This window comes from Mauremys reevesii, linkage group 7, assembly GCF_016161935.1.
Source record: "Mauremys reevesii isolate NIE-2019 linkage group 7, ASM1616193v1, whole genome shotgun sequence".
NCBI classification, from domain to species: Eukaryota; Metazoa; Chordata; order Testudines; family Geoemydidae; genus Mauremys; species Mauremys reevesii.
Window position 1 is genome coordinate 20515899 of NC_052629.1, and position 25421 is coordinate 20541319.

Consider the following 25421-nt stretch of genomic DNA (forward strand, 5'->3'; position numbering starts at 1 on the left):
AACCTTGGATTGAGTGCTGTAGCTATCTTTAGAAATCTCACATTGGTACCTTCTTTGAGTTTTGTGAAATCTGCAGTGAAAGTGTTCTTAAAATTAACTTCACACAATGCACAATCAACCTATGGAACTCTTTGCCAGAGGATTTTGTGAAGGCCAAGACTATAACAGGGTTCAAAAAAGAACTAGATAAATTCATGGAAGATAGGTCCATCAATGGCTATTAGCCAGGATGGGCAGGGATGGTGTCCCTAGCCTCTGTTTGCCAGAAGGTGGGAATAGGCAACAAGGAATGGATCACTCGATGAGTACCTGTTCTGTTCATGCCCTCTGGGGCACCTGGCATTGGCCACTGTCGGGAGACAGGATACTGGGCTAGATGGACCTTTGCCTGACCCAGTGTGGTCGTTCTTATGTTCTCAACATGTGCTGGGTTGTCAACCGAGCTTGCTATAACATAATATATGGCAGAATGTGGGTAAAACAGAGCAGGGGATATACAATTCTCCCCCAAGGAGTTCAGTCACAAATTTAATTAATGCATTATTTTTTTTAACGAGTGTCATCAGCATGGAAGCATGTCCTCTGGAATGGTGGCCAAAGCATGAAGGAGCATACGAATGTTTAGCATATCTGGCATGTAAATACCTTGCAATGCCAGCTACAAAAGTGCCATGTGAATGCCTGTTCTCACTTTCAAGTGACATTGTAAATAGGAAGTGGGCAGCATTATCTCCTGTAAATGTAAATGTTGGGTGAACAAGAAGTAGGACTGAGTGGACTTTTAGGCTCTAAACAGAGGCGGTTCCAGGCACTAGCACGCCAAGCGCGTACCTGGGGCGGCAAGCCATGGAGGGGGCGCTCTGCCAGTTGCCGTGAGGGTGGCAGGCAGGTTGCCTTCAGCAGCATGCCTGCGGAGGGTCTGCTGGTCCCGCGGCTTCGCCGGACCTCCCGCAGGCGTGCTGCCGAATCTGCGGGACCGGGGACCTCTCGCAGGCAAGCCGCTGAAGACAGCCTGCCTGCCGTGCTTGGGGCGGCAAAATACCTAGAGCCTCCCCTGGCTCTAAAATTTTACACTGTTTTGGTTTTGAGTGCAGTTATGTAACAAAAAAAAAATTTGTAAGTTTAATTTTCACAATTGCATGATAGTATTGTATGAAGTTAATTGAAAAATACTATTTAATTTGTTTATCATTTTACAGTGCAAATATTTGTAATAAAAATAATAATATAAAGTGAGCACTGTACACTTTGTATTCTGTGTTGTAACTGAAGTCAATATATTTGAAAATGTAGAAAAAATCCAAAAATATTTAATAAATTTCAATTGGGATTCTATTGTTTAACAGTGCAATTAAAATTGTGATTAATCACAATTAATTTTTTAATCGTAATTTTTTTTTTTAGTTAATCATGTGAGTTAACTGTGATTAATTCACAGCCCTAATGTGGATAGATGAATGAAGCCTAGGATAAGCCCGCCAATATTATTATTATCTGCACCTTCAATTCAGCTGTCCGGGGAAGGTTTTGGTACTCATCCACTCACTGTGTCTTTGCATCCTGATCTCATGATGATACAGCAACTGGACCCCACAAGTGCGCAGTGAAACTAATGTTATGCTGTTGTTGCATATATGACATTTTTTTGAAGCCAGCTTGACTGTAAATGGGCAACATAAACCCTAATTAAAGACAGCTATCAAAAGTGTCACTGAAACAGTGAATTATCTAGTGGCTCTAAATAGTACAGGTCATCTACTATAAAGAAGGTTTAATTATTTTTGGCACCCAAAGAATCATGAACCAAATTGTGTATGTGTTGTATATGTCTTTCCATTATCCGTTTGTTCTGTGCATCAATTCCTTATTTTTTTTGCTTGACACTCTTAAATCATTATATGATACAAATGCACAGCAAATCAGAGGAAATATAGTATTGTACTTTAAGGCTGTAAGAAAAATGAACATATATATGTTATATTAAGGTTCAGTGGGGGCAAAAGGTAAACATGCCCTTCTAAACCCAAATATAGATAGCCATTTATTATTTGAAGGGAGGTTACTAGATTTCCTTTCCTTTAAAGTAACAGACTCAATTGTTATCTTTGTTCATCAACAGTAAATGTGTGTCTGTTTCTGTAAAACTACACAGAAATACTATCCCTACCATGGTATGTGTGGGCAGCACCATTACTCAAGGGTTGTGATCCATCACCATGGCTGCTCCAGAGGTTCCTGTGGAAAAGATAGAGTAGTCCCTGACTGTGATACATTTCTAGTGGAATTTCTGCAGGGTGGTTAGGGCAACAATCCACCACTCTACCTAGTCTCTGCCACTCCTCCACTGTAGAACTGGCCCCGCATAGGTGTGTCTGTGGGGGCCAGAGAAAAGAGTGAAGCAATCACAGCAGTGGCTGAGCTCCAACCTCTCTCCATGCAGGACAGGAAGGAAAGTCATGTGGAGGGTCCTGTTTGTGTACAGATGTGAGGGAGATTATTTGGGATCTTGTTTTTTTCAGGCACCATGGTTATTCCCAGAGATTTAAAAGGTATTTGTTGTCTTTGGTAAGGTCCACCTAGCCGAACAACCACAGCACAAAGCTCCATGTCTTTATAGCAGGAGAGGAAGTCTTCTGTCAACACCAGCGGTACCCTGGTAATGAAACATAGCAAAGAATAAACAAAGACCAGTGCTGGGCAGCCGGTTATTGAACCAGGAAGCTTTATTTACATAGTAAAAGTAACAAGCAAATTCCTGAGACTGAGTTGCTCTAGTGCAATAAAGTCATTGAGAGAGTACAAATCAGCAGTCTTCTTGACTTTCAGGTGAAAGAACAGTCTTTGAACAAAGATTACACCTTCTACAAATCCAACTTTGTATACATTTACGTACATTTGCATTTGTGCAATTAACATGGAGAGACTCTTACTTCAGTTCATAGCTTTCAGAAGGCTTTTTTTGTCCGTCATCTTCTTTCGATTCTTAAACATCAAAAACAGACTCTGTAAAGCACTGCTACAATCCTAAAATGTCCTACATAAGTCCATTGTCCTGTCATCCAGGATTTTTAAACAATGCACTTGAAACACAACTTTATTGGCCAAATAGGCTATTATGTGAGAAATTACAATCTATTCTACAAATACTTCCTGTGTCTTCTTTTTTCCACATGAAGATGTATTGCAATCTTTCATAGAACAACCTCAATGAGCTATACCAGCAAATACACAGCAAATTTCCTGTGAGTATGTTACCGGTGCTAACAAGAAGGACATTATCCACTAATATACTTTTTAAAAATAATTTTATTGAATGCTGACATTTTATTGCTGTTGATATTTTGTTGTCATCATTAAATGTCTGTAGTCCAAATTGATCCATGTTCCAAATCAGTCACTGTCTATCTCCATGATGATTAGACTGTTAATTACCTAGCATATAAAATCATTTGCTCCATAGTGCCAGACTCTTGCATATGGTAGGAATTTGAAGTACGGGTTATTCAAAGCATCTGTGTAATATTGATGAAGTCCTAAAAAGCTAAGAAATCCTCACCATAGGGCTCCATTGTTTTTAAGCTGGTGTCACTGCATGTGTAAGATCTTGCTGAGCTTCCATCATGTTCTGAAGAGCAACACACCTTCTAATTTTACAATCAACAGGATGTCCCCGGAATCTGAGGCACATACTATATTCTAGTTCAGATTTTTAAAATTGTTTTAATATACAGATAAATCCGGAAATGTTTTATCTCTACAGAATTTTTTTAAAAAGTAAGGCTTCTTTAACCTGAAAATCAGTACAAAAATCATACAAAACAAAAAACAAAAAAACCAACCCTCAAAACAAAACACCACTGTGGCCTAAAATTGTTGCTAAATGTAGTTTGTGTCTATGCTAATTTGCCCATCTAAGGCCATTGCTCATTGTAGAAGCATCTTTAGTAAGGCAAACAGGTTGTGCTGCAATGTAAACTGTATGCTACTGCTATGTTGAATACAGCTGGGTAGTGATCCATTTGGTCACTTTCCTACTGTGCATGTTTTAACATGGCATAGCAGCCCTTTAAAAAATAAAAGCCCTTATGAATTAAAAGTCGGAGATATGTAAATACCAGAGTGCTTCTATAGCTCTAAAAGAAAACAACTAAAAGACAAGTCAGTCCAGGTTTTCACAAATCGGCATAGCAAAAGATACTCTAGATACTTCTAGAGAGCTACTCTAGAAGCATTGTGGTGATGGTTCAACGCACTACATCTGTAAACCACCGCACCACTGCATCTGTGAGCTGTCAGGCTTAGGACTATTGACCTCTGTGGAGCTGTAGAGGTCAGAAAGAAGGGGCTGCAGCAGCGGGATACACAGTAGAGAGGCAACCTCTTGACAGAGGAGAGGGAATGGGAACAAGATTGGTGCTGTAGAAGTTGGGGCAGTACTAACAGTTCAGGAGCCAGAACTGACAGTAAAGGATTTGGGAGTGTTTGCACACTGTTCCATCAGTCCAACTGGTTGCTGATTTGATGTTACTGATGTCTCAAAGCTACGCCACCAGCAGAGTTTAGGAAATATCATTTGAGGGGAAATACCAGTCATTTCACTTGCACAGGAAAACTCAAAATAGTCACTGAAGCCAAATGGTATGATCTGTGGCTATAAAAGGTAAAATAGACAATAAAACATTAACAAAACATTCTCTCATACAGTGAAGAAACCACCCTTCTTAGGCAATCTTCCAGCAGAAGAGACCATCCCAGACTGACCTGAGTAGCAGTTCTTTATGAGAAGGGCACTACTCAAAAGCATCTTCGTCTTGTCCGTTCCTTTAGAGCAGCGGTTCTCAACCTTTCCAGACTCCTGTACCCCTTTCAGGAGTCTCATGCCTGAGCCCTGCTGCCTGGGGTTCAAGCCTGAGCACTGCCAAACATGTAACTTACATGTAACATGTAAATTGCCCTGCTTGCCACCCCCTAACACCCACCCTGCACTTGCAACCCTCCCGATCCATGCTCCCCAGGTTGTGAAACACTGATCTAGATGAGTTGAGGTACCCCCCCCGGAAGACCTCTATGTACCCCCAGGGATACACATACCCCTAGTTGAGACCCACTGCTTTAAAGGTTTCACTGTATAGACAGTCGGGCTTTTGAGGAAACTGATATTTTGCCAGTGTGTCTTTTAAAAAGTGTGCACACAAAAGTGCACATGTCCCAGGTAGTATTGTGCATATGTCCCAGAATGCACTTCTGAATGCAAAGTTCAATGTATGCATGATTACCTTTATGCACCCACAACTCGGGCATACAACCGCCTGAATGCACACTTTCAAAATGATGTGCCTAAAGGATTTAGATAAGGTGTGTTTTCTTGATTAATGCATTGAACAAAATACTGTTTTCACGGAGCTGTGTAATTCCAGAACATTAAAAATAAAATCATCCCCATCCCCCCCAAAATTATTACTTGTTTGGCTTCCACTTTGTGCCAGCATCATATCTAGAGAGAGGGCTGAAATTAACATTGTTACAAACAAAACACTCTGTGCAATTTGACTGGACACATTATAAAGCTATAAAACTGGATGGATTCCACTGTGATACTAGATGCTACACACATCTTGAACCACTGCAGAAAAGAAGTGCAGTAACATAAGAAGATGTGATTAAAATTCCATATCTAGGATATTGTTCTCCTATAAGTAAAAAAGAAAAGAAAAGATTGTTTCCTCATAGACCTGTTAGCAAATGAACAGCTTATTTTACCAAGGTAAAAGGGAGAATAAATTGTATAAACGTAATGTTCACCACTTTATCGTTGCTAAAAATGGGGGCGGGGAAAGGGAAAGCTTTCAGTGCTGCTACCTGGCTTTTCAACGTCTTGAGAGCTTACTTTGTCAAATAATCATACTGCATTTAATATCAAACCATTTCACAGTAAAACACGCCAAACGAAAGCATGGAAAATCTGGATTTGTTAGCGGGACGGGGGTTAAACCCTCTCTGAATGAATGTGTTTTATTTCTGTGATTTGGTAAATCACATAATAAAACCAATCCTAAGTGACCGGCAAGCGGTTTCTCATCTCACCTATTGCATACACCCAAACAACATGGATGACAGTTGGCGACAAGCCCTGGACAGCATTGGCACTGTGGAAATCCTCAAGTGCAGTAAGATCAAGCTGTCCATCGATTTAGACAGGGCAAATGCTGCACCAGATGCTTTGTGCCGGCCGTGTTCTGTACGTCGGCTCACAGCCATTGTGAGTTCCATGCCCAATGTAAAACAATCATGTGAACCCTTAAAAGAAAGAAAAAATATCACATCCCTGAAGTAAGAAGTACTGGAGAAAAGGCTGGCAAGATGTAGGTAGAGGCAGAGGAGTAATCAAAAAGGTTTTGGTGTATGAAACCTTGGACAGACTTTCACACGAGTTCTTCAAAAAGAGGCAAATGACTCACTTGGACTCTCCTACAGTGATGAAGTACCTTCAGTCTTCAGCAAAACTAAATGTGAAATCCTACCCTCCCCCCGCATTAAAGCCATTGAGTTTTGCCACTGGCTCAGAATTTCACCCTATGTTGCCTGCCAGACGTGCCCGACAAGCACAAAGGCTTTAATAAATGTACTCTTATCACACTGGACAAGGACATCTACAAAAATCTGAGCCTGTTGGGACGTTTGTTTTTTTTTATTGTTAAGTCTCCAATTCTGATCTCCCTTATACCAGTTTTCTACTGGCTTCGTTCCACTGACTACAATGGAGATACTCAGATTGACGCTGGTATGGGCGCGAGATCAGAACAGTCACCATTAGAACTCATGTTACCTGCCAAACACTGAGCTGCCTCTTCTAAAAGCCTTGCTTTCACAAGCCCAATAGAAAGCTGGACTATTTTTCCACTGGGTCTAAAAAAGGGGCTTGAAAGGAAAAACACTAAAGCAGCTGTGTCTAATAGCAACTTCTTTTAGAAATGGCAGAATTTGCTCTTATGCTAATGCCTGGCACAGCTCTAACACTGATCTGAAGTTCCCAAACACTGAGACGTGGGCCAGATCTTCAGCTGGTGTAAACAGGCATAACTCCATTGATGTCAAAGGTAACTTATGTCAGCTGTTGATCTGGCCCCATGGGGGTTGTTTTTATTGTGCATTCCCTACCCTCTGCTTTCGTTGAATTAAGGAAACTGAAAATATAAATCCTTTGCTGTGTTCATGATCAAATGTCAAGCACTATGCTTGTGATTTCCCTCTCATGGCTCTGTTGATGGCTGCAGGACTAAAAAGGCTTCATGGCAAGGCAATATGGGGTGATTCTGTGGTTATGACTGTAGAAGTGTTGCCTAAGTAAGACTTCAGGGTTTCAGTTATACGATCCCTCACTCAGACTTGAGCTGAATAATGGTCTCCAGGATGAAAGGTTAAACTAAGGATTCATCACCCCCTTGCAATCTCCCCTCTCCTAGTGTCTAAGGTGCAGTATGGAATCAGAAGAAGGGGTATGGATCACTTAAAATGAAACATTCCTTATAGTTGCTGCCCAGAAAGGCCAGGCTGAGGAGGGTCCCACTGAGGCATAACACAGCCCCTCTCAGTCTGGCTCTCTGTACTAGACAGTACCTAGTTTGTGAATCAAAACCAGTACTTTATTTTCCAGTCCTAAAAAAAAAAAATCTAAACACACATATTCACTAAGAAATTGCAGCTACTCCAACACCAGCAATTTCAAGTTTACTAAAAGCTGTTGACTTAATGGTGGAGGGGGAAAAATGCAGTTTGGAGATCTCTAGAATGCTTCTTTCCAAAGCCTATTTTAACCAAACTAGCTGATATCTGGCTACAGTAGTTACATAGAATTTCAAGATTTTAAAAAAAATTGCTCAGGATACCTGATGAAATTTTGGCAAGGCTGCTTTTGTCTCCTATTGCTGATAGGACGAGAACATTGATTTGCTTTTATGCCTAAATACAGTATAACCCAAGTATTAAACCTAGAAGATTTTACTACTCACTGTTCTTAATTCACATCCCCAAAACCTGACACAAACAATATCCTTTAATTGTTTTCTATTTGCTCAATGTCTAATTCACCATCTAGCGGAAAGACGTTCCGCCCCCCTGTTCCACTACTCTTCCATGAAGCCCTTTCATCTTCTTTTCTACTGCTCTCGTCTTCCGTGGCGCAATAGTCTGACTCTTCCCAAGAGAGGTCATCTTTGCTAACTCTACGTTCTTCTGCGTTTGAGTGTGGCTCTGGCACGGGGGTGCAGGCTGGTGTCCTGCCTGGCATGACATCAGAGGAGGAAGGAGATGCTGTCCATGACTTGGGGCTGTTGACACCAGGGCAGAACTGATTCTGCTGAGCGCAGTCGTCCACTGTGGTGCTAAGGCAGCTAAGGCTGTTAAAGGTTTGACGATTCTGCAGAGGGAACAGAAAACAGGCAGATGAAACAACGGCATTCAGTTTGCACAAACAAGGTCAGAGAATCAGCTGAATTTAGAGAGAGGGAAAAATGTGCTACTTCACTTAGGACATCCCCCTGCGAGAACAAAAATGGTCCTTATTGTACACTTACCGGTATTCTCCCCTTCCTCCCCACACTCTCCCTGCTCCACCATGGATGTTTCATGACATAGATATTTTCTAAGGAATATCCTGGGGAGAAAATACCCAAAGCAGGGCGGCATGCCGCGGGAGGCGCTCTGCCGGTCGCTGGTCCCACGGCTCCGGTGGACCTCCCGCAGGCGTGCCTGTGGAGGGTCCGCTGGTCCCGCGGCTCCAGCAGACCCTCCGCAGGCACGACTGCGGAAGGTCCACCGGAGCTGCCTGCCGCCCTCCCGGCGACCGGCAGAGTGCCCCCCGCGGCATGCCGCCCCAAGCACGCATTTGGCGTGCTGGGGTCTGGAGCCGCCCCTGAAAGGTACTAAAGGGCTCTTTAATCTAGCAGAGAAAGGCATAACAAGAACCAGTGGCTGTAAGATAAAGCCAGTCAAATTCATAATAAAAATAAGGCCCAATTTTTTAATAGAGAGAAATTAATATTGGACCAAGCTATGAAAGAAGTGGTGGATGCTCCATCTCTTTTTGTTTTCAAATCAAAGGATGCCTTGCTGGAAGATATGCTTTAGGCAAACTTATTGGGCTGCATACAGGAGTAAACGGATGGCATTCTAAGGCTTGTGTTATCCAGGAAGTCAGACTCGATGATCTAAAATCCCCTTCTAGCCTCAGAGATCTATAAGTGAATTCCAACAGCATTCAAAATGATTAATTGAAATGTTCATCTTTTAGAGTCTTCAGAAGTCACTGCAGAGAATGTTGTTCAAATCTCTCAAAAGATAATAATTACACTTAGTAAACCCTTTGTGAAAAAAGAAAAATCCCATCAGCAAACCGATCTAGAAGACAACCTGCCTCTCTCAAGCCCTCAAAGACTTAATATGTTATTTTCCCCAAATCTGCCAGTAAGAATTAGGTATCTTAGCAGCAGCAATTTACATGCTGGAAATCCAGGCCTACTGTTGCTTCCCTTTGCAATAGTTCTTGCATTTCTTCCACCTTCTGTAACGTCTGCTGGATGCAAATGTACCCACTTAGTTTTGGATACATTACACATTACCCAGCCTGGCTGCTTTAAGACCTTGAGATCTGAGAACTCAATCAGCACAGATCCATTCAGTTGTAATTAAATGCATTTATTTTTTTAAAAGCCATTTACCGCCATTTGATGGGACATTTTGGACAAGCTGATATAACTAAAATATGCATAAAAGGATCACAGCTACTGAGAAAGGAGACGTCTCCCTTTCATAGGAGCGCTTGCAGTATAGATCCTAAATACGTCCTTCTCGTTACAAATTGTTTAAATCTATGGCCAGATTCAGGAAAGCCTTTAAGCTTGTAGTGTCTGCAGGCTGCACCTCTGTAGCAGAGAATGGAGAATTGGCTCCATTTTATATGGATTAGGACCCTAATTTTAAGCATGTGCTTAAGACCCATCGATGTCTATAGGACTTAAGCATGTGCTTAAGTGCTTTTCTGAATTGGGTCCTTTGTGGTTATGCCACAGTGATGAGCACTGTATCTCAGTTTCATGCCCGTTTATTAAGGGGAACACAAGATCTCTGTATCGCTCATCTCTGTATGAAACAGGCTTTGTGGTTGGTTGTAGTTTCTCGAAACTCTTTATTTAGATCACATACTGTCAGATCAAAATGGTTTAAAAACACTGACAATGATGAGATCTTTGCTGGCATTTAGAATTGCTCTTGTTAAACTACGGTATGTATGACATGACAGTTTTTGTCCCTGGAGATACTGCTGACTGCACATGCATACATATTTGTAGTGACACTTTTTAAAAGAAACAAACAAAATTCTAATCACTTATCTTAATTAAAATAAATTGCTACTCTCCTGATGTTCACTATGTAAGCAAAGCACGAACTGCAACAAGGAATACCCAGGGACCAGTGCAATTTGCAGTAGAACAGGAAATCCCTGATCTGAATTTTCCAGTGGTTTGTGAAAATAGGCAAAAAGAACTGAAGAGGGAGAGATCAGAAAGACAGATGGACAGAGGCAATGCAAAGGTGCAAAACCTAGGGAAAGGGATAGAAGTCTCACAAAAACAAAGACCTGTGGAAATCTAACATCAGCCGATGATAAGAAATAAAAGCAAATACCTTTTGAGTTAAACAAGGACTTTAAGAAAGCACAAAGATAACTTTAAGAAGTCAAGTGACCACTGAAATTATTACAGGAAATAATGTCGCTCCCTCAGACTGACAAAATGCCCTTGCACCTGCTAACACTGAAAGGTAGCCTGCTATTAATGATTAGTTTCTGCTAATTCCAGCTGTGCCCCATGAATCTAAAAATCCTCGGCATCTACAGTGCCAGTTGAAGCAATGCATGGATATCCAGCGGTTTGTGCACACTTCTCCCAAAACGAAAGCCAACCATGTGATGCTATAATGTAAGCATTAACTCATTTCACAGAAATCTGGTCTGGCCATATCCTGTCTAAGCTCTCTATCTACACGTTGCTATACACCCAGCACTGTATCTGAGTGCTGTATCAGAGCTATAGTCAGATAAGGGTGGTTAACATGTTTAGTTCATGTTGATGTATCCTCATGTAGAACCATGATTATTTTAATTCAAAGCTAGGGTTATACTTAGCTTTCAGAACAGACCAATGTTATACTACAAGCGGGCGCTGCTAATCTGCTCAGTGTATTTTGGAATGCTGGTGTGAAAAATCCCCATTTATATTAGGAGTATCACACAAACCACACTGCTGGTCAGATGATAATACTCAGCATGAACTTCACACAAGAATATCCAATCACATTTCTGAGGCACCTCCAGATGTACAGTTTGGGCTCACTGGTAATGATGGTGCACCATTGTGGACAGCAAAATCTATATGGTGTTTCAAAAGAGCACAGTTCACAGCTAGTCTGGTCTGTTTTCAGTTACACTGCGTGAGTTTTTGATTCAGAAAGTGGGAGGGGCTGCCCACGGATGAATGGATCAATTGCCCTGGGAAATGCACTCATTCGGCACATCTCACAGGCAGGCTTTAATGGCAGGGTGGATGATCAAGGCATTAAAGGGGCACTCAAGTATATGGGTGCTGGAACTAGGCGTGCTGGGGGTGCAGCAGCAGTTTCCATCATATACAGGGTTTACAGTTTGGTTCAATGGCTCTCAGCACCCCCACTCTACAAATTGTTCAGGCACCCCTGCTCAAGGAAGACAAGGCCATTGCAGAGAAGCTAAATTAATTCTTTGTGTCAGTCTTAACTGCAGAGGGTGTGAGGAAGACTCCCACATCTGAGCGATTCTTTTTAGGTGCCAAATCTGAGGAATTGTCCCAGATTGAGGTGTTAGTAGAGGAGGTTTTGGAACAAATTAGTAAATTAAACAGTAATGCGTTTCCAGGACATAAGAACAGCCATATTGGGGTCAGGCCAAAGGTCCATCTAGCCCAGTATCCTGTCTGACAGTGGCCAATGCCAGGTTCCCCAGAGGGGATGAACAGAACAGGGAATTATCAAGCGATCCATCCCGTTGACCATTCCCAGCTTCTGGCAAACAGAGGCTAGGGACACCATCCCTGGCCATTCTGGCCAACAGTCATGGATGGACCTATCCCATGAATGTATCTAATTCTTTTTTGGACCCTGTTATAGTCTTGGCCCAGAGGGTATTCACCTAACAGTTCTGAAGGAACTCAAATACGAAATTGCAGAACTACTAACTGTGGTATGTAACCTATCACTTAAATCAGCCTCTGTACCAAATGACTGGAGGATATTTTTAAAAGGCTCCAGCAATGATCCTGGCACTTACAGGCTGGTAAGCCTAACTTCCGTACTAGGCAAAGTGGTTCACACTATAGTAAAGAATAGAATTATCAGACACACAGCTGAACACAGTATGTGTCAACAAGGCTTTTTTAAAGGGAAATCATATCTCACCAGTATATTAAAATTCTTTGAGGGGGTCAACAAACATGTGGACGAGGGTGAGCCTGTCAATATAGTAAACCTGGACTTTCAGAAAGCCTTTGAAAACGTCCTCACCAAAGGCTCTTAAGCAAATAAGAAGCCATGGGATAAGAGGTACGGTCCTCCCATGGATCAGTAATTCGTTAAAAGATGGGAAACAAAGGGAAGGAAAAATTGGTCAGTTTTCACAATGGAAAGCAGTAAATAGCAGGGCCCCCAAGGATCTGTACTGGGACCAGTGCTGTTCAACATATTCACAGCTCCCAGTGGCTGCAGTTTGCCAATGGGAGCTGCGGGAAGTGGCAGCCAGGCCTACGCTGCTTCCTGCAGCTCCCATTGGCTGGGAACAGCGAACTGCGGCCACTGGGAGCTGCGGGCGGCCGTGCAAATGTAAACAAACGGTACGGCAGCCCGCCAACGGATTACCCTGACGGGCCGCATGGGGCACACAGGCTGCAGGTTGCCCACCACTGGTCTAAGCGATATTGACTGACTTAGATCACCCCTTTGCATACATGTGTGAATGTAATAGATGGGCTGTTTCCTATGCAATACATGCTGTAATAAACCCATTGCATCCATAGAGAGGACTCAAGACTTATATTAACCATGCCATAAACAAACTTTCCGAAAGAGGACACCAAAGACCACACAGCCATTTTACATCGCCACATCTAGTTTTTTTTAATGCCACATTCTGGCATTGTGGTGCGCACACACTATCTGAGCAGTGCTAGATGCAGTGGTTTGAAAGGGTGAGTAGAAGTGATGTGCCTGTCCCTGAGGGATCCCATGGGACCATACTGCTATCCTCCCCTCCCAGCATTACTGATATCCATGAGTCATCAAAATAATGCTGAGAAACATTTTCCCCCTTTTATTGCTTTAGAATGCGCCAGCTGCTATGTTCCCCGGGGGTGGGGGTGCGAGGGGAGACTACCCTTCAATTTGCTACTGAGGCCCTATTCCCCCCGCATCCAACAAAACATGAATTATTCTGGCTAGAAACACCATTTAGCTCAGACTTGATTTTAAGGAAATGTTGCTCTCAGACCAAAACAGCAGGAGCTCATTAAATTTCGGCAGCACAGTCATGTGACACCCCTCCCCCCCCCCCCGTAGCCATATGCAACACATCCAACCTGTCTCATTGTCTTCAGAGAACTGACACTCACTCCACAAGCTTCCTGTCCCAGCATGCACTGGATCGTCATGTGATACCTGGGACAGCCTTTTGAGGAACTGTCTCTACTTCAGTTTTTTCTAATCCTAGTCTGGACCATGAGGAAAAAAAATCTTCTCTAGATGTTCTTATGAGTATTGAGAGCTAATAAATGTGCCCTACTGTACATCCATATAAGGGAATGGGTCACAAAATCTATGTTTTTATAGGGATCCACAGTACGACTTAATGCCGCAATAAAAGCGTATGCTAGAAGCTACAGCTACTTCAACTACTCTGATGCAAAAGTTTGTTGCTACTGACCTCAGTTACTCTATAACCAAAGGTCTACCACAGCCAATACAAACGTTATAGCATCCCATTTTGAGTGAATGTTATGTAAAACCACAGGGCAAAGGCGACACATGCTCTCTCTTTGTGTAAAGTACTATCTCCTGTGACTTGTTCTCTCGCCTTTCCATACGCCTATCTCTTGCTTTTGCATCACAGAAACACATGATTCCCAAAGGAGGAAGGCTCTGATGAAAACCAGATGAGTAGACCTTTTCAGCAAAACATGTGGGGGGTTTTCATGGGCCAAGTAGCCTGCTATGTAGCCACCAATGTTCAGGTTTAGCTGTTTAGAATATGAATCTAATAAATGTGCCCACAGAAGAAAGTATCTGTTCTGGATGAAGACGATCATCTGACACACACTTCTGAAAGAACCAGAAGCTGAAGCAGATAAATGCATTACAAACAAACAACTGATTAGATTCAAACTCTCTCATTCCTCACAAACTCTCACGTCTCTACGTGGGAATTGCATATGGCATAAACCTGTAGCATATCTGGAATGCAATAGGGTGGCAGGTCATGAGATCCCTGAGTTTAAATGATGAAATAGCTTGATTTTTCATACTCACCATTACTAGGTTTGTATGTATATATTAGCCAGTGGTAGCAGAGATAAAAAGGAGAAAATAGTGCTGTCTCCATATTGTGTTTATATGTGCATTTGTATTCTCTTAAAGACTATGAGCTAAATTCACCACTGGGGTAACACAGCATTACTTCATTGGAGCCTCACTTGCTTATACGAACAAAGAATTCTGTGGCTTTTTATTAGAAATTTGCATTAAAAAAAAACAATTTTCAAAATAAAGTTGATGGCTGGCATTCTCCAGTACTCTATACAGATTTGTTTGGGGATTTGTCTCTGGTGCTCCTCTCACTTCAGGAGTACCGCAATCGAACTAATTTACACTAGCATAAACTTCATCTCAATGAGAGTGGAGTCAGACCCAAATATCTATTGAGTAATCTGGTGTCAGTGTCTCAGCTCCTTTATGCTTCAATTATCTTTTTAAAACACACAAACCCAAGGCACTGGCACTAAATTTATACAAACTGATCATCTCCTGAAATGCTTTAATCGACATCCTTGAGCATTATGTTAAATGAAGCATCATAATAAAACAAGTCATTGCAAGCAAATGCAGTTATATATAATCAATTGTTGTGATTCAGTCTTCCACTAGGAGTCCCTGCAACTCCAACTCAGGGGACAGAGAGCCAGAGTCTGATCTCATTTACACTATTATAAATCCAGAGTAGCTCCGGTAAGTTAAATGGAATTGCACCTTGGAGCAGGTTTCACTGGGGGCCAGCATGCCTAGTGGCCAGGCCATGGCTTGACAGTCCTTCAACCCCATAGCAAGTTTCGCTCTGGGGCCAGCAGGCAGGCCGTGCCCCATCAATTTCCCAGTACCTCAGAGTTCTCCTGGACAGATTGAGAGAGATAGAGAGACCCAGCCCTTCCCTCTGCACTGGGTCCTAGCCCAGGGCCCAATGGGGAGAGGGGTGGAATGTCTTGTCACCTCTTCCTGGTGCGCCTGACCAGCCTCTCATGGGCTGCTTCCTACCTCCCCGCATTCTCTTCCCTTTGGCATGCGGTCACAGCCTGCTTTCCTGCGCAGCTGGAGCACCCAATCAGCACCAGAAGCTCAGTCAGTACAGCTCTCTTCCCAGTCTCCAGTTATGCTCCATCAGCAAAGTGTGTTGGAGAGAAAAGGGGCAGGCCCCTACCCTCCCAGCTGGGCCTTACCAGACCCTCTCCTGTGGATTGCTTTGTCCTCAGAAGCTGCAAACTACCTTCCTCCCTTCAAACTGTCTCTCCTTCATTCTCCCTCCCTGCTTGACTGTCAGAGTCTTTTTCTGAGCAGAGCCTCCATTTGGAACATGCTCCACAGTACTGCTCCTTCATTCCCGTAGGCTCGGTAAACCCCCTCACCACACCTGCTTACATCAGGCCTGTAGGCAAGTGTCAACTAGGCAAATTAAGTACGAAATGTTTTTATATGGGCACAGACATTCAGCCAGGAACAGTCTTTTCTTGGGGGGGGGGGGGGGAGAGGCAGAAAACAATGAACTGATCTGACAGCATCTTTATCACTCCTGGTGCTTGGGTACTGCAGCGTATTGAGCCATATGAGTAAATTTCTTTGGAAGCCTGTTTGTGAAAAATAGTAGCGAGTGCATAAGTTCAGTGGCTGCATTTCAAATGGAAATAGCTCTTTTCTTTAAAATAAAACCCTCCAAGTATCAAAAGGCACTAATCCATATAAAAGACTAGGTATTAGTCCATAAAAAGGACTAACAGTTTGATGAACCTGCTTAATAACTAGAACTTGGCCAAAACCAAAAACCTCTCAAAACCCGCTGAAACTGTAAACCATGGAGCGGATACGCATTATTTATTATTACTACTAATTATCGTTTGTCAAGATTCAGAATATATGCTTTGTGTTGCACAAGGCACGCAGCAAAGAATCCCTGCCCAAAGGATTATCCTTTATAAAGTGGTAGATGGCACATATGAAAGGCCAGGCATTCTAGCTGGTTTGTGATGTGCGTTCTCCTGTCTGAAAATGCAGACTTTTCCGTTCATCCCTAGAAAGCTGCAGGAGAGCTGAAGTATACTACCATGCTGAGCATAGTGCTTTTGCAATGAGTTATTCATATCCTATTTCCCTTGCAATGGCTTTCATATATCATTTGTTGACAGGAATAGTCTCATCCTGGGTCTATGTAAAACACATATGAAATTCCCAGTGCCAAAGAGGTCATTTCAATAGTCTTATGTAGCATGATTTCAATAAGAGGTTCTCAAAACGTGGTGTGTGACCACTGGTGGAGCTCTTGCTCATGGTCACAGCCTAAGCCCTATTATTCAAAAGTGACTTAGGTACTTAGAAGCCTATGTTTCATTGAAAGCCAATAAGATTTAGACTCTTAAATGCTAAGTCATTTTTTAAATGGGGCGTAGGCTCCTAAGTGGATTTTTCAATTCACTGGCAATTTTGAAAAAATTGGGGAAAAGATTCGTTTCAGGTTGAACCGAAAACAATTTAAAACTTTTTAGTGAATTGAAAAGTTGGGAAAACATTGTTTTGCGGTTTAGAGCATTTAACATTTTAAAGTTGTTTTCAATAAATGTTAAGGAAATTTTGAAACAAAGCCATTGTGTGCTGAAAAACTGGAATGTTTCATTTCCAAAATGGTAAACCAAACATTCTGTTTTTTTCAACATTTATTGTTTACAACACATAACTGGTATGAGTTTGCAAAACAGTGTGATGATGTTGAATCTGCATTATTTCCCCCTCCCCTGACCAAAAAAAGTTTCAGACAAAAAAAATTCACTCGGCTCTACTCCTAAGTCACTTAGACACTTTTGAAAATGTTGCCCATGGTGCTAACTCTCCTCCACCTGTCCACTCGTATGAAAAGACCTGCTAAAATAAATCTAATAGTTTTCTGCTATTAATTGTCCGTTGTCCAAATGCTGCAGTTGCTCCAGGGATTCTATATCACCATGAATGGGAGGGAGGTGTCCACACAGTCTTAAAGATGTGGGGAGGTGGTCCACGTAATGGTGAATGGAGGGGGAAGTACTGGGAGCAGGATTTGGAAGTCCCCCTGAGACACCTCTTGATTTCAGTGGGAGTTAGAGGCCTAAATACCTTTTCAGGATCTGGGCCTGTATCTGCAGAGAGTCATTTTCTCATTGTCCTATAACATCCACAATTAGATTTGCATCTGCTGCAATTCAACCTCTGACATAAAGATTACTGAGACCATTAAATAGAAGGCTCATGTGTAAGCTCATGAAAAGCTCATATGCTCTTGGGTTGCTGTATATTTTGTTGCCATGCCTGATGAAGGAAGAGCATTGCTATTTTAGAACGACATGCAGTTTTATAAATGAGACAGTGTTTATAAAGTTGACTTGCCAGCACTCGATTTAGAAAGCAAGTTTTCCCAGGCACTGAGTTTCTGTGAAATCCTCTGTGTTACTAATCGTCGTTGCATTGGTCTGAGGGTAAAGTGAGGGAAAGATGGCCCTATGACAATTCATTTGGCTGGCATTCTGAGGTTGTTGCAGCTGTCCATTTGAACAGGAACAGAAGCCTTCCTAATCTTAATGTCATAAACTTTGGCGGGATCTGTGATACTCTAGTTACCTGGTAACAGATGAGGGGTATTAAGTTTGCAAACAGTGTTGCAATGGAAGTTCTTTGTGCCTGAAGGAGATGATCTCCTCTGCATTTTAGGATTAATGATGTTTCCCACCTTGTCCCCAAAGGACCTTTTCACTCTTGCACAATTTCAAAACAAACATTTTGTTTGTCTTGCTTACATTGTAGACTCAGTCAGAAACCTCCCTTTCCCGTCTTTTGGCATGAATAGAATTTTCCTTATAACAAAAGTAAATGCACCCTCCACAAGCACAACATTCTTTCAAGCCACCTAGCTGCAGATATGCACTTGTACTGTACACCACAGAGTTCAATTTTGTACACCTTGCACATGCAAAGCTGCCAGTGAAATGTGCTTGTGTAAGGACCAGAGCTGGTTAAATGGGCGAAGACCCCCCCACACACACACAAAAAAAACCAAACCAAAACTGATTCATATATATTTTCTCAGACAGAAGCCCTGAGCTGAATTAGTCATGATATGCAGGGTCATATTGGGTCACATCTTCAGTTACTGCGAAGGAATTTAAGGCCTGATCCAAAGCCCATTGAAGTCAGTGGAAAGAATTCCACTGACTTTAATGGGCTTTGCATCAGGTTCACACAGTGCATGTCAGGGAATAACATAAAGCACAACATTGCATTCCACTGACTGAGGGGCTGCTAAATTCAAGGTGGTCTCTGGGCATAAGTTAGAGCAGCCTGTGGGCTCTAATGTATTTAGTACAGTTATTAGAGACTCTTACAGAAATGGAGAAAAACACCTTGAAAAGCACCTCATTTGTTTTGAGAAGGCTAAGACGTCTACTTCCAAATCTGATTAAAGGGACTTTCCTCAGACAGAGAACATCAAACTTTAAAGGAGGTGCAGATGATACAGAATTAGACTTGTGTGTACACATGAACAGTGCAGTCAAACAAATACGATCTCTTCTACCATGATTTTAAACTCTCCAAATTTAATTATATATCTATAGCTATATATTATGTAAAATATATACAACAGAAGCTTCACTCACTAATTTTCATGTGCTCTTCTAGGAGAAAAGTGCTTTTTCATACTCATTTTGGGTCTGTAATGGAATAACTGTACTTTGATAGGAACCTTTAACACACTGGTGAGGTTATTGTATATGGTAGTATAGAAAAAGCTTTTTGATCAAGGATCTGCAATATTTTTGTGATGATGAAGCCCATATTTTCACCTGCTGTTGGATGTCTCAGCTGCCTGGTGAGCAGATGTGAATCAAATGCTGTATTCACTGCACCATCTGTTCTGCGTTCATCTGGATTTTGTTGTTGTTGTTGTTCATTTATTGGGTGGATTTAGTGCTTGTGAAAAGTGCTGGACTGGCAATTCTGGAGAGTAAAGTTCTCTATTTGTATCTGCCAGACAGATAGCATCAAGAGAAGTAGTGCAAGCTTTTCCACAATGCCTCACCAGTAGTAGTTCATTCTCCACACCCACTCAGCCCTTGGTTTCTTCAGTGACTCTTAACAAGGCTGCCATATAGCACCTACTGTGGTGGCGGATTTTGTAATGTAGAAACTCACCCACTTTGAAAAAGGCTGAGTTCATCACTGCACATCCAGTCTGCAACTGGATGCTTCAGTAAGATAATTACTAGTGGGTAATTGGGACCATTGTTTTCACTAAACTGGGTTCATATTCCCCACTGGACTATCATCAGGTGGTAATAACTTTCAGTCACCAAATAAGTGAATGGCTTTATAGTCTGTTTCTAATCTCGTGAGCCATTCAGTTTATTCTCTGTTATCCCTTCCAAAAATATGAAATCTTAGGTGCTCAAAGGGAGAGTGCTAATAAATCTACATATATGGGATGGAAGTAAGAAGTTGCTAAACAAACAACATTGCCATAAAAATTAAATAAATGTAAGAAAAGCCTAAAAAGCAAAACTTCTACATCTCTCGCTTCTTCTTCTAGCAGCTTTCGAGCTAAGGAGCTGCTGACATCTCCAAAAGGGCACACTGCAGGGGAACAGCCATAAAAATGCAAAGCTGCAAGACCAACCTGAGGGAGCTACAGGCTGCCAACCACTGTTCTTGCAAACCAGACCGCCCTCAGGGCAGGTCCTTTAGCACTGTCCAAGACCTCTTGTATGACTGCTGTAAATGCTAAATAAAGCACACACACTCTTGTTTGACTTGCACTTTACTCTGTGCCGGTCCGGTCTTGTGAAACTAGGCACAGTGCAGAGACCAATGAGTCTAATATATTCTAAAGGGAAATGATACTTTATTTGGTTTCAAGGCCTATTCTGATCTTGTCAATTTGCCTGTGGGTATCTATGCTCTACAGAGGGATTGCTCAGGTCCACGGGTGCCTATTTGCTCTCTATTCTGCCTTTTGCTGTCTACTCTTGTGCCCCCATCCAGGGGCCTCCCTTGTGGGAAGCCTGAAGCACAGAACAATTCAAGCAAGGGAGATGATATCAGAAGCGCTCTCAGCTATATGTCTAAAAAACGCCAAATACGCAGCAATACGATCCACATATCTGAGGAGGAATAACAACGCGCAATGTTTATCTGAGCATCACAGGGCACACTTAACTATCTAGCTGGTCCAGCTGTTTGTATTTGCACTGGCATTTTTCATCTAGGTTTTAATTAATCTAAATTTTATGGATTGGGATTCCAAGGAGCTGTTTGCACTTCAGGGCATTTCTTATATTCCCTAACTTCCATCCTTCCACCTTTAATCCAGCCATTGGTTAATCAGTATTGTACAGCTCGGAGAGCATTGCTTGTTTAGAGTACACATTTATACATGTTCTGCATTACCCAAACAGGCCTAGACACGCCTGGGCAAGTTGTGCTGGCCTTATCGCTGCACTTCTCTGATTCAGTCTGTTTAAACAAGGCTGCGAATGTTCTTCTAACATAATGTTTTCTATTTAAAGTACAGTAGCTCTATTATAGAATCTACTTTTTCCTCCAGTCAGTTGATCCATTTTGTTAACTTACAGAGCTAGTCCTTTTTTGTGAATTATTAAACGGTTTTCCTGCAGTCAAATTCTGCTGTCATTTTCAAGGATAAGTCTATATTGACTTCAGTGCAGGGGTAGGCAACCTATGGCACGGGTTTTCAGTGGCACTCACACTGGTCCTGGCCACCAGTCCGGGGGGGCTCTGCATTTTAATTTAATTTTAAATGAAGCTTCTTAAACATTTTAAAAACCATATTTACTTTATATACAACAATAGTTTAGTTATATATTATAGACCTTATAGAAAGAAACCTTCTAAAAACGTTCAAATGTATTACCGGCACGTGAAACCTTGACTTAGAGTGAATAAATGAAGACTCGGCACAGCACTTCTGAAAGGTTGCCGACCCCGATCTAGTGGGAGGTGACCCTATGTAACTGACAATAGAAATTGGCTCTTGGTGTTTGTTTTCACTTGGTTTCAGACAGGAGTGATACCACCTGTTTGCATGTTTGTAAAATGCTTATAACAGATGAACAAGGCATTTGGGATCAGGGTTAATAAAGTAGGAAAATGTGTTATTTTTTGAATTTTTGCTTCTTTAACATGTAGTACCTCTTCCTGACCTCCAGGGGAACCAACAGATTTACCCTTAAACAAGGAATCAGGACTTCTTACATTTCTTAAAATATGTGGCACGACACATTGATTCTGCAAACACTAACTCACCCAAAGCCTGCTGATGTCGGTGGAAGTCTTTCAGTTGACTACAACATGCTTTGTATCAGGCCTTTGAGTAGTACCACTGGCATCAGTGGGACTACTCCATCTGTATAAAGCTCCTCATGTACTATAGGGTTTGCAGGATTGGGCTCTTGTCTGCAGCTGGGTGCTTTAGCAGAGCAGTAATTATAGAGTAGCTGGGACCATTAACTTCAGTGGGAATTTTGGACATGCAAGGAATACACAACTGAGCCCTGTGGTCAAAACTGTCAAATTTCAGACAGCCAAATTTCAGACACCCAAACTTACGTGTAGGAACATACATAAAAGTGACCTGATTTTCAAAGGTGCTGAACATGTGCAGCTCTTACTGAGTTCAGCGGTCCCTGACTGACTTATCTTGGTGCCTATGCTTTAGGCACACACGTTTGAAATGTTTGGCCTGAATTCTTAGGAAAATAACTCTTTCATGACCACCTTGCATACACCATGTAGGGGCTGGCTGGATTTCTCAGCTTCTATCTGCACCATCCTGATGCAGCTGTCGACCCTCTAACTACATTTTAAATATTTTGCAAGATTTGCAAATCAAGCACTCAATCCCAAGACAACTTTACAATGCAACGTCTCCTCTGTGACAGGCCACTAATTTAGGCTTGGATTCAAAACTGACTGGAGTCAATGGAAGTCTTTTCACTGAGTTAATGGGCTTTGGACCAGGTACTTATAATTTCCTCCAGCCACTATTTTTGTATCTAACAGATAGAGTTATATATTAAGAATAAATGTGGAACACTGGCAACCTAACCACTGGGAAAGCTAAAGCAATTCACCTTACATATTTCTTCATAAAACTCTCTGCCGCCCCAATAAAAGGTAAAACTTAAACTCTGTCCTCCAATGAAATTCTAAAAATGTCTCTCTCAAATAAGAAATCTCCAAGTAAATATGCTAGAATAAATATTAACAGAACTATAGTCTCCAAGGTGAAACACTTGGAATGGGTTTTGCACAAACACTTTTTCCCCCAGTTAGGTAATTGCTGCAATTTTCTTGTTAAAGGTGTAATGCTACAAGCTGTCGACAATAACAACCCTACCTACTAAACTGTCAGCACCTCCTATTAACACACCGTGCTACAGTTTCTTCATAGGGCTGAAAATAACTATCTGCAAGAAGGAAACTGAGAACTGACCTGTGGGTGGAAAGTATTTCGCCTTCTCATGCTGCAGAGAAATCTTGCTATGATGGAACAACTCCATCAGCCTTTTCCTTAACATAGCAGCTGCTACTCAAGCATTTGCAATAAAGGGAAAGAGGTGCAGGCAGGTGGTTCAGACCAAAACTTTAGATTTAGGGGTTTTTTAAACTTAATTATAGCAGGATCAGCACCAACTGTTAATATTTAAGTTCCATAAGTTTGCAGTCGAACCCCCTTTTCAGTCAATCATAATTTTCTCAAATTTTCATTTTAGGCCACTGTATTTGAGACTTGGTTTCATAGCTTGTAGGTAATTTGTGTGTGTGCATGTCTGAAAGTTTGAGCCAAAATGTTTCAGCAATGTTTTAGTATAAAGAGAATTATAATAACCACCTCTGCTTGAACAGACCTCCATCAGAAATGACTGGGAGAAGAAAGCTGAAATTTGGCATGGAAATAGTTCTCACTAAGAAGAAATACATTTGGATGATATTTTTTTATTGATTTCACTGAGTTGTGGCTCTTTGAAAACTCCTTGTAGAGATGCACAGTCCATTTGCATAGAGGTTGGGTTTTTTTTGCTAATGTCGGCTGTTACATAGTTTAGCTGCGTAATGAAGAGTATACTAATGGTTCAGTCTGTGCAGGCCTTAAAAGGTGAAGGAGTTTAGAAATGCTTGGTTTGTTAAATATGTGTAAGCAGAGATTTCACTCATTTAATAAAATCATCAGAAACAGCATGTCATGGATAGTGTAAAGCTGCTCCTCTGCAATATGGCAGCACTCTGCTAAACAGAGAGGCTGATGTTATTATATGACTGTATAAACAAACGCTCGCTGTTGTAATGATTATTGGTTTGCCCCTGATAGTTCCATGGCAAGGATTTGTAAACCCTAAATAAATAAATAGTTGTTGTTTTTTAAAGAAGAAGGGCTGGTGCGCACCAGGCAGGGCTAATGCCAAGTCCCAGAGCACAGAACATTTACTGAGACTGCTTTCTTTTACAAAACCCAGGAAATGGCTTACAAAAACTAAGTTAACATAAAACTTAAGCTTGTATTATTAAGCAGGCTGTTATCTCTGCCTGCCCTATTGTACATATATTACAATAGTCTTCACCTCTAACTACAGTTTAACATAAGAGTTTTTCTACATGGGTGTAGCATCTTGTATGTTGCACTACTATGGCTATGCCATACCAAGTCTATGAATGTACACAGCATCCACACCTGCACCATGTATTAGGGCTAATTTACACCCTGGTACGCACATGAGGTTGTAAGATCCCACCCACCCCCATGCCTGGCCATGTTACATGTGCCAGGATCTTCTTTCCAGAGCATGAGGGCTGCATAGCTACTGCTTCCCTCCTCACCCTGCCCCCCACAGGCAAGTGGTTAGGGTGAAGGTGGTGGAAGGGGAAAGGGAATAGTATGCAGAGCCATTGCTCCTCCCCACCCCATTCAAGTGGAGCTAGATGGCACTGGGCACATGAGGAACAGGAAGCAGTGTCCTTTGAAGGGATGCAAGCCCCTACCCCTGTGCCAGATGTGACCCGGTGCAACATCAGCGCCTCCTCTCTCAGTCACAATCCCTCAGGGGACTACTCCTAGGATGATGCAGCTAATGCACCACACGTTAGTAATGGCTGGGCCAAAGGCACATTATAGCACTGAATATGGCACAGGGATGGAGCCTTTCATATGTCACCTTAGAGAGCTGGGTCTTATTCCCATTTCTACCAACTGTGACCTTGTGCAGCCTCTCAATTACCTTGCTTAAAAACTGGCAGGGAAGAGTTCCCTGCTTCCTAGGGAAAGGGTATTGAGACCTTGTTCAGTAGCAAGGGTTGTGAACTGCAGAGAAGTATTAACATGAGTTGGTAGAAGAGGCAAATCCAGGCTTTCCTGTCTTCTAGGCCAAAGAGCATTTTGAGTGAGCTTTTACCTGAGATGCAAGCAGGCATGCAGGGTTGCAACTCAAACCCTGCTACATTGCAATAGTGCATGTAAAGTAGAAGTGACAACAATAATAATACAATTCTTGGACTAAATTTAAACTAACAAGTCTATTTTCACTTGTGCAAGCTCTAAGAAATAAACAAATAGGCATCATGAATAGTCAAAAGTATGTTAAATTCTTGAATGCATTCTGTTTTAATTATCCAAAATGTGATTAGAAAGAGCAATTGGGAATTTTTTTCTTTTTTAAATGTATGATTTTTAATCCTAGCAGCAGCTCATTAAACCCAGAGCTGAAATGAAATATCTCAATGCATTGATTCTGTGCGCTAATCCCACTGCAGGACTCTATAATCTTTCTAAC

At 41.9% G+C, this 25421-nt stretch overlaps 1 protein-coding gene across 4 annotated transcripts in view; it reads right to left on the minus strand.

Annotated features, from left to right (window-relative positions):
- Nucleotides 1–2704: 2704 nt before the first annotated feature.
- Nucleotides 2705–25421, minus strand: part of FAM53B (family with sequence similarity 53 member B) — a 127186-nt gene continuing 104469 nt past the window's right edge. For all 4 annotated transcript variants that reach the window (XM_039547709.1, XM_039547708.1, XM_039547710.1 and 1 more), the window contains one exon: nt 2705–8416. In XM_039547709.1, the coding sequence (XP_039403643.1) occupies nt 8054–8416 (363 nt within the window). In that variant the 3' untranslated portion in view covers nt 2705–8053. The remainder of the gene's footprint in view (nt 8417–25421) is intronic.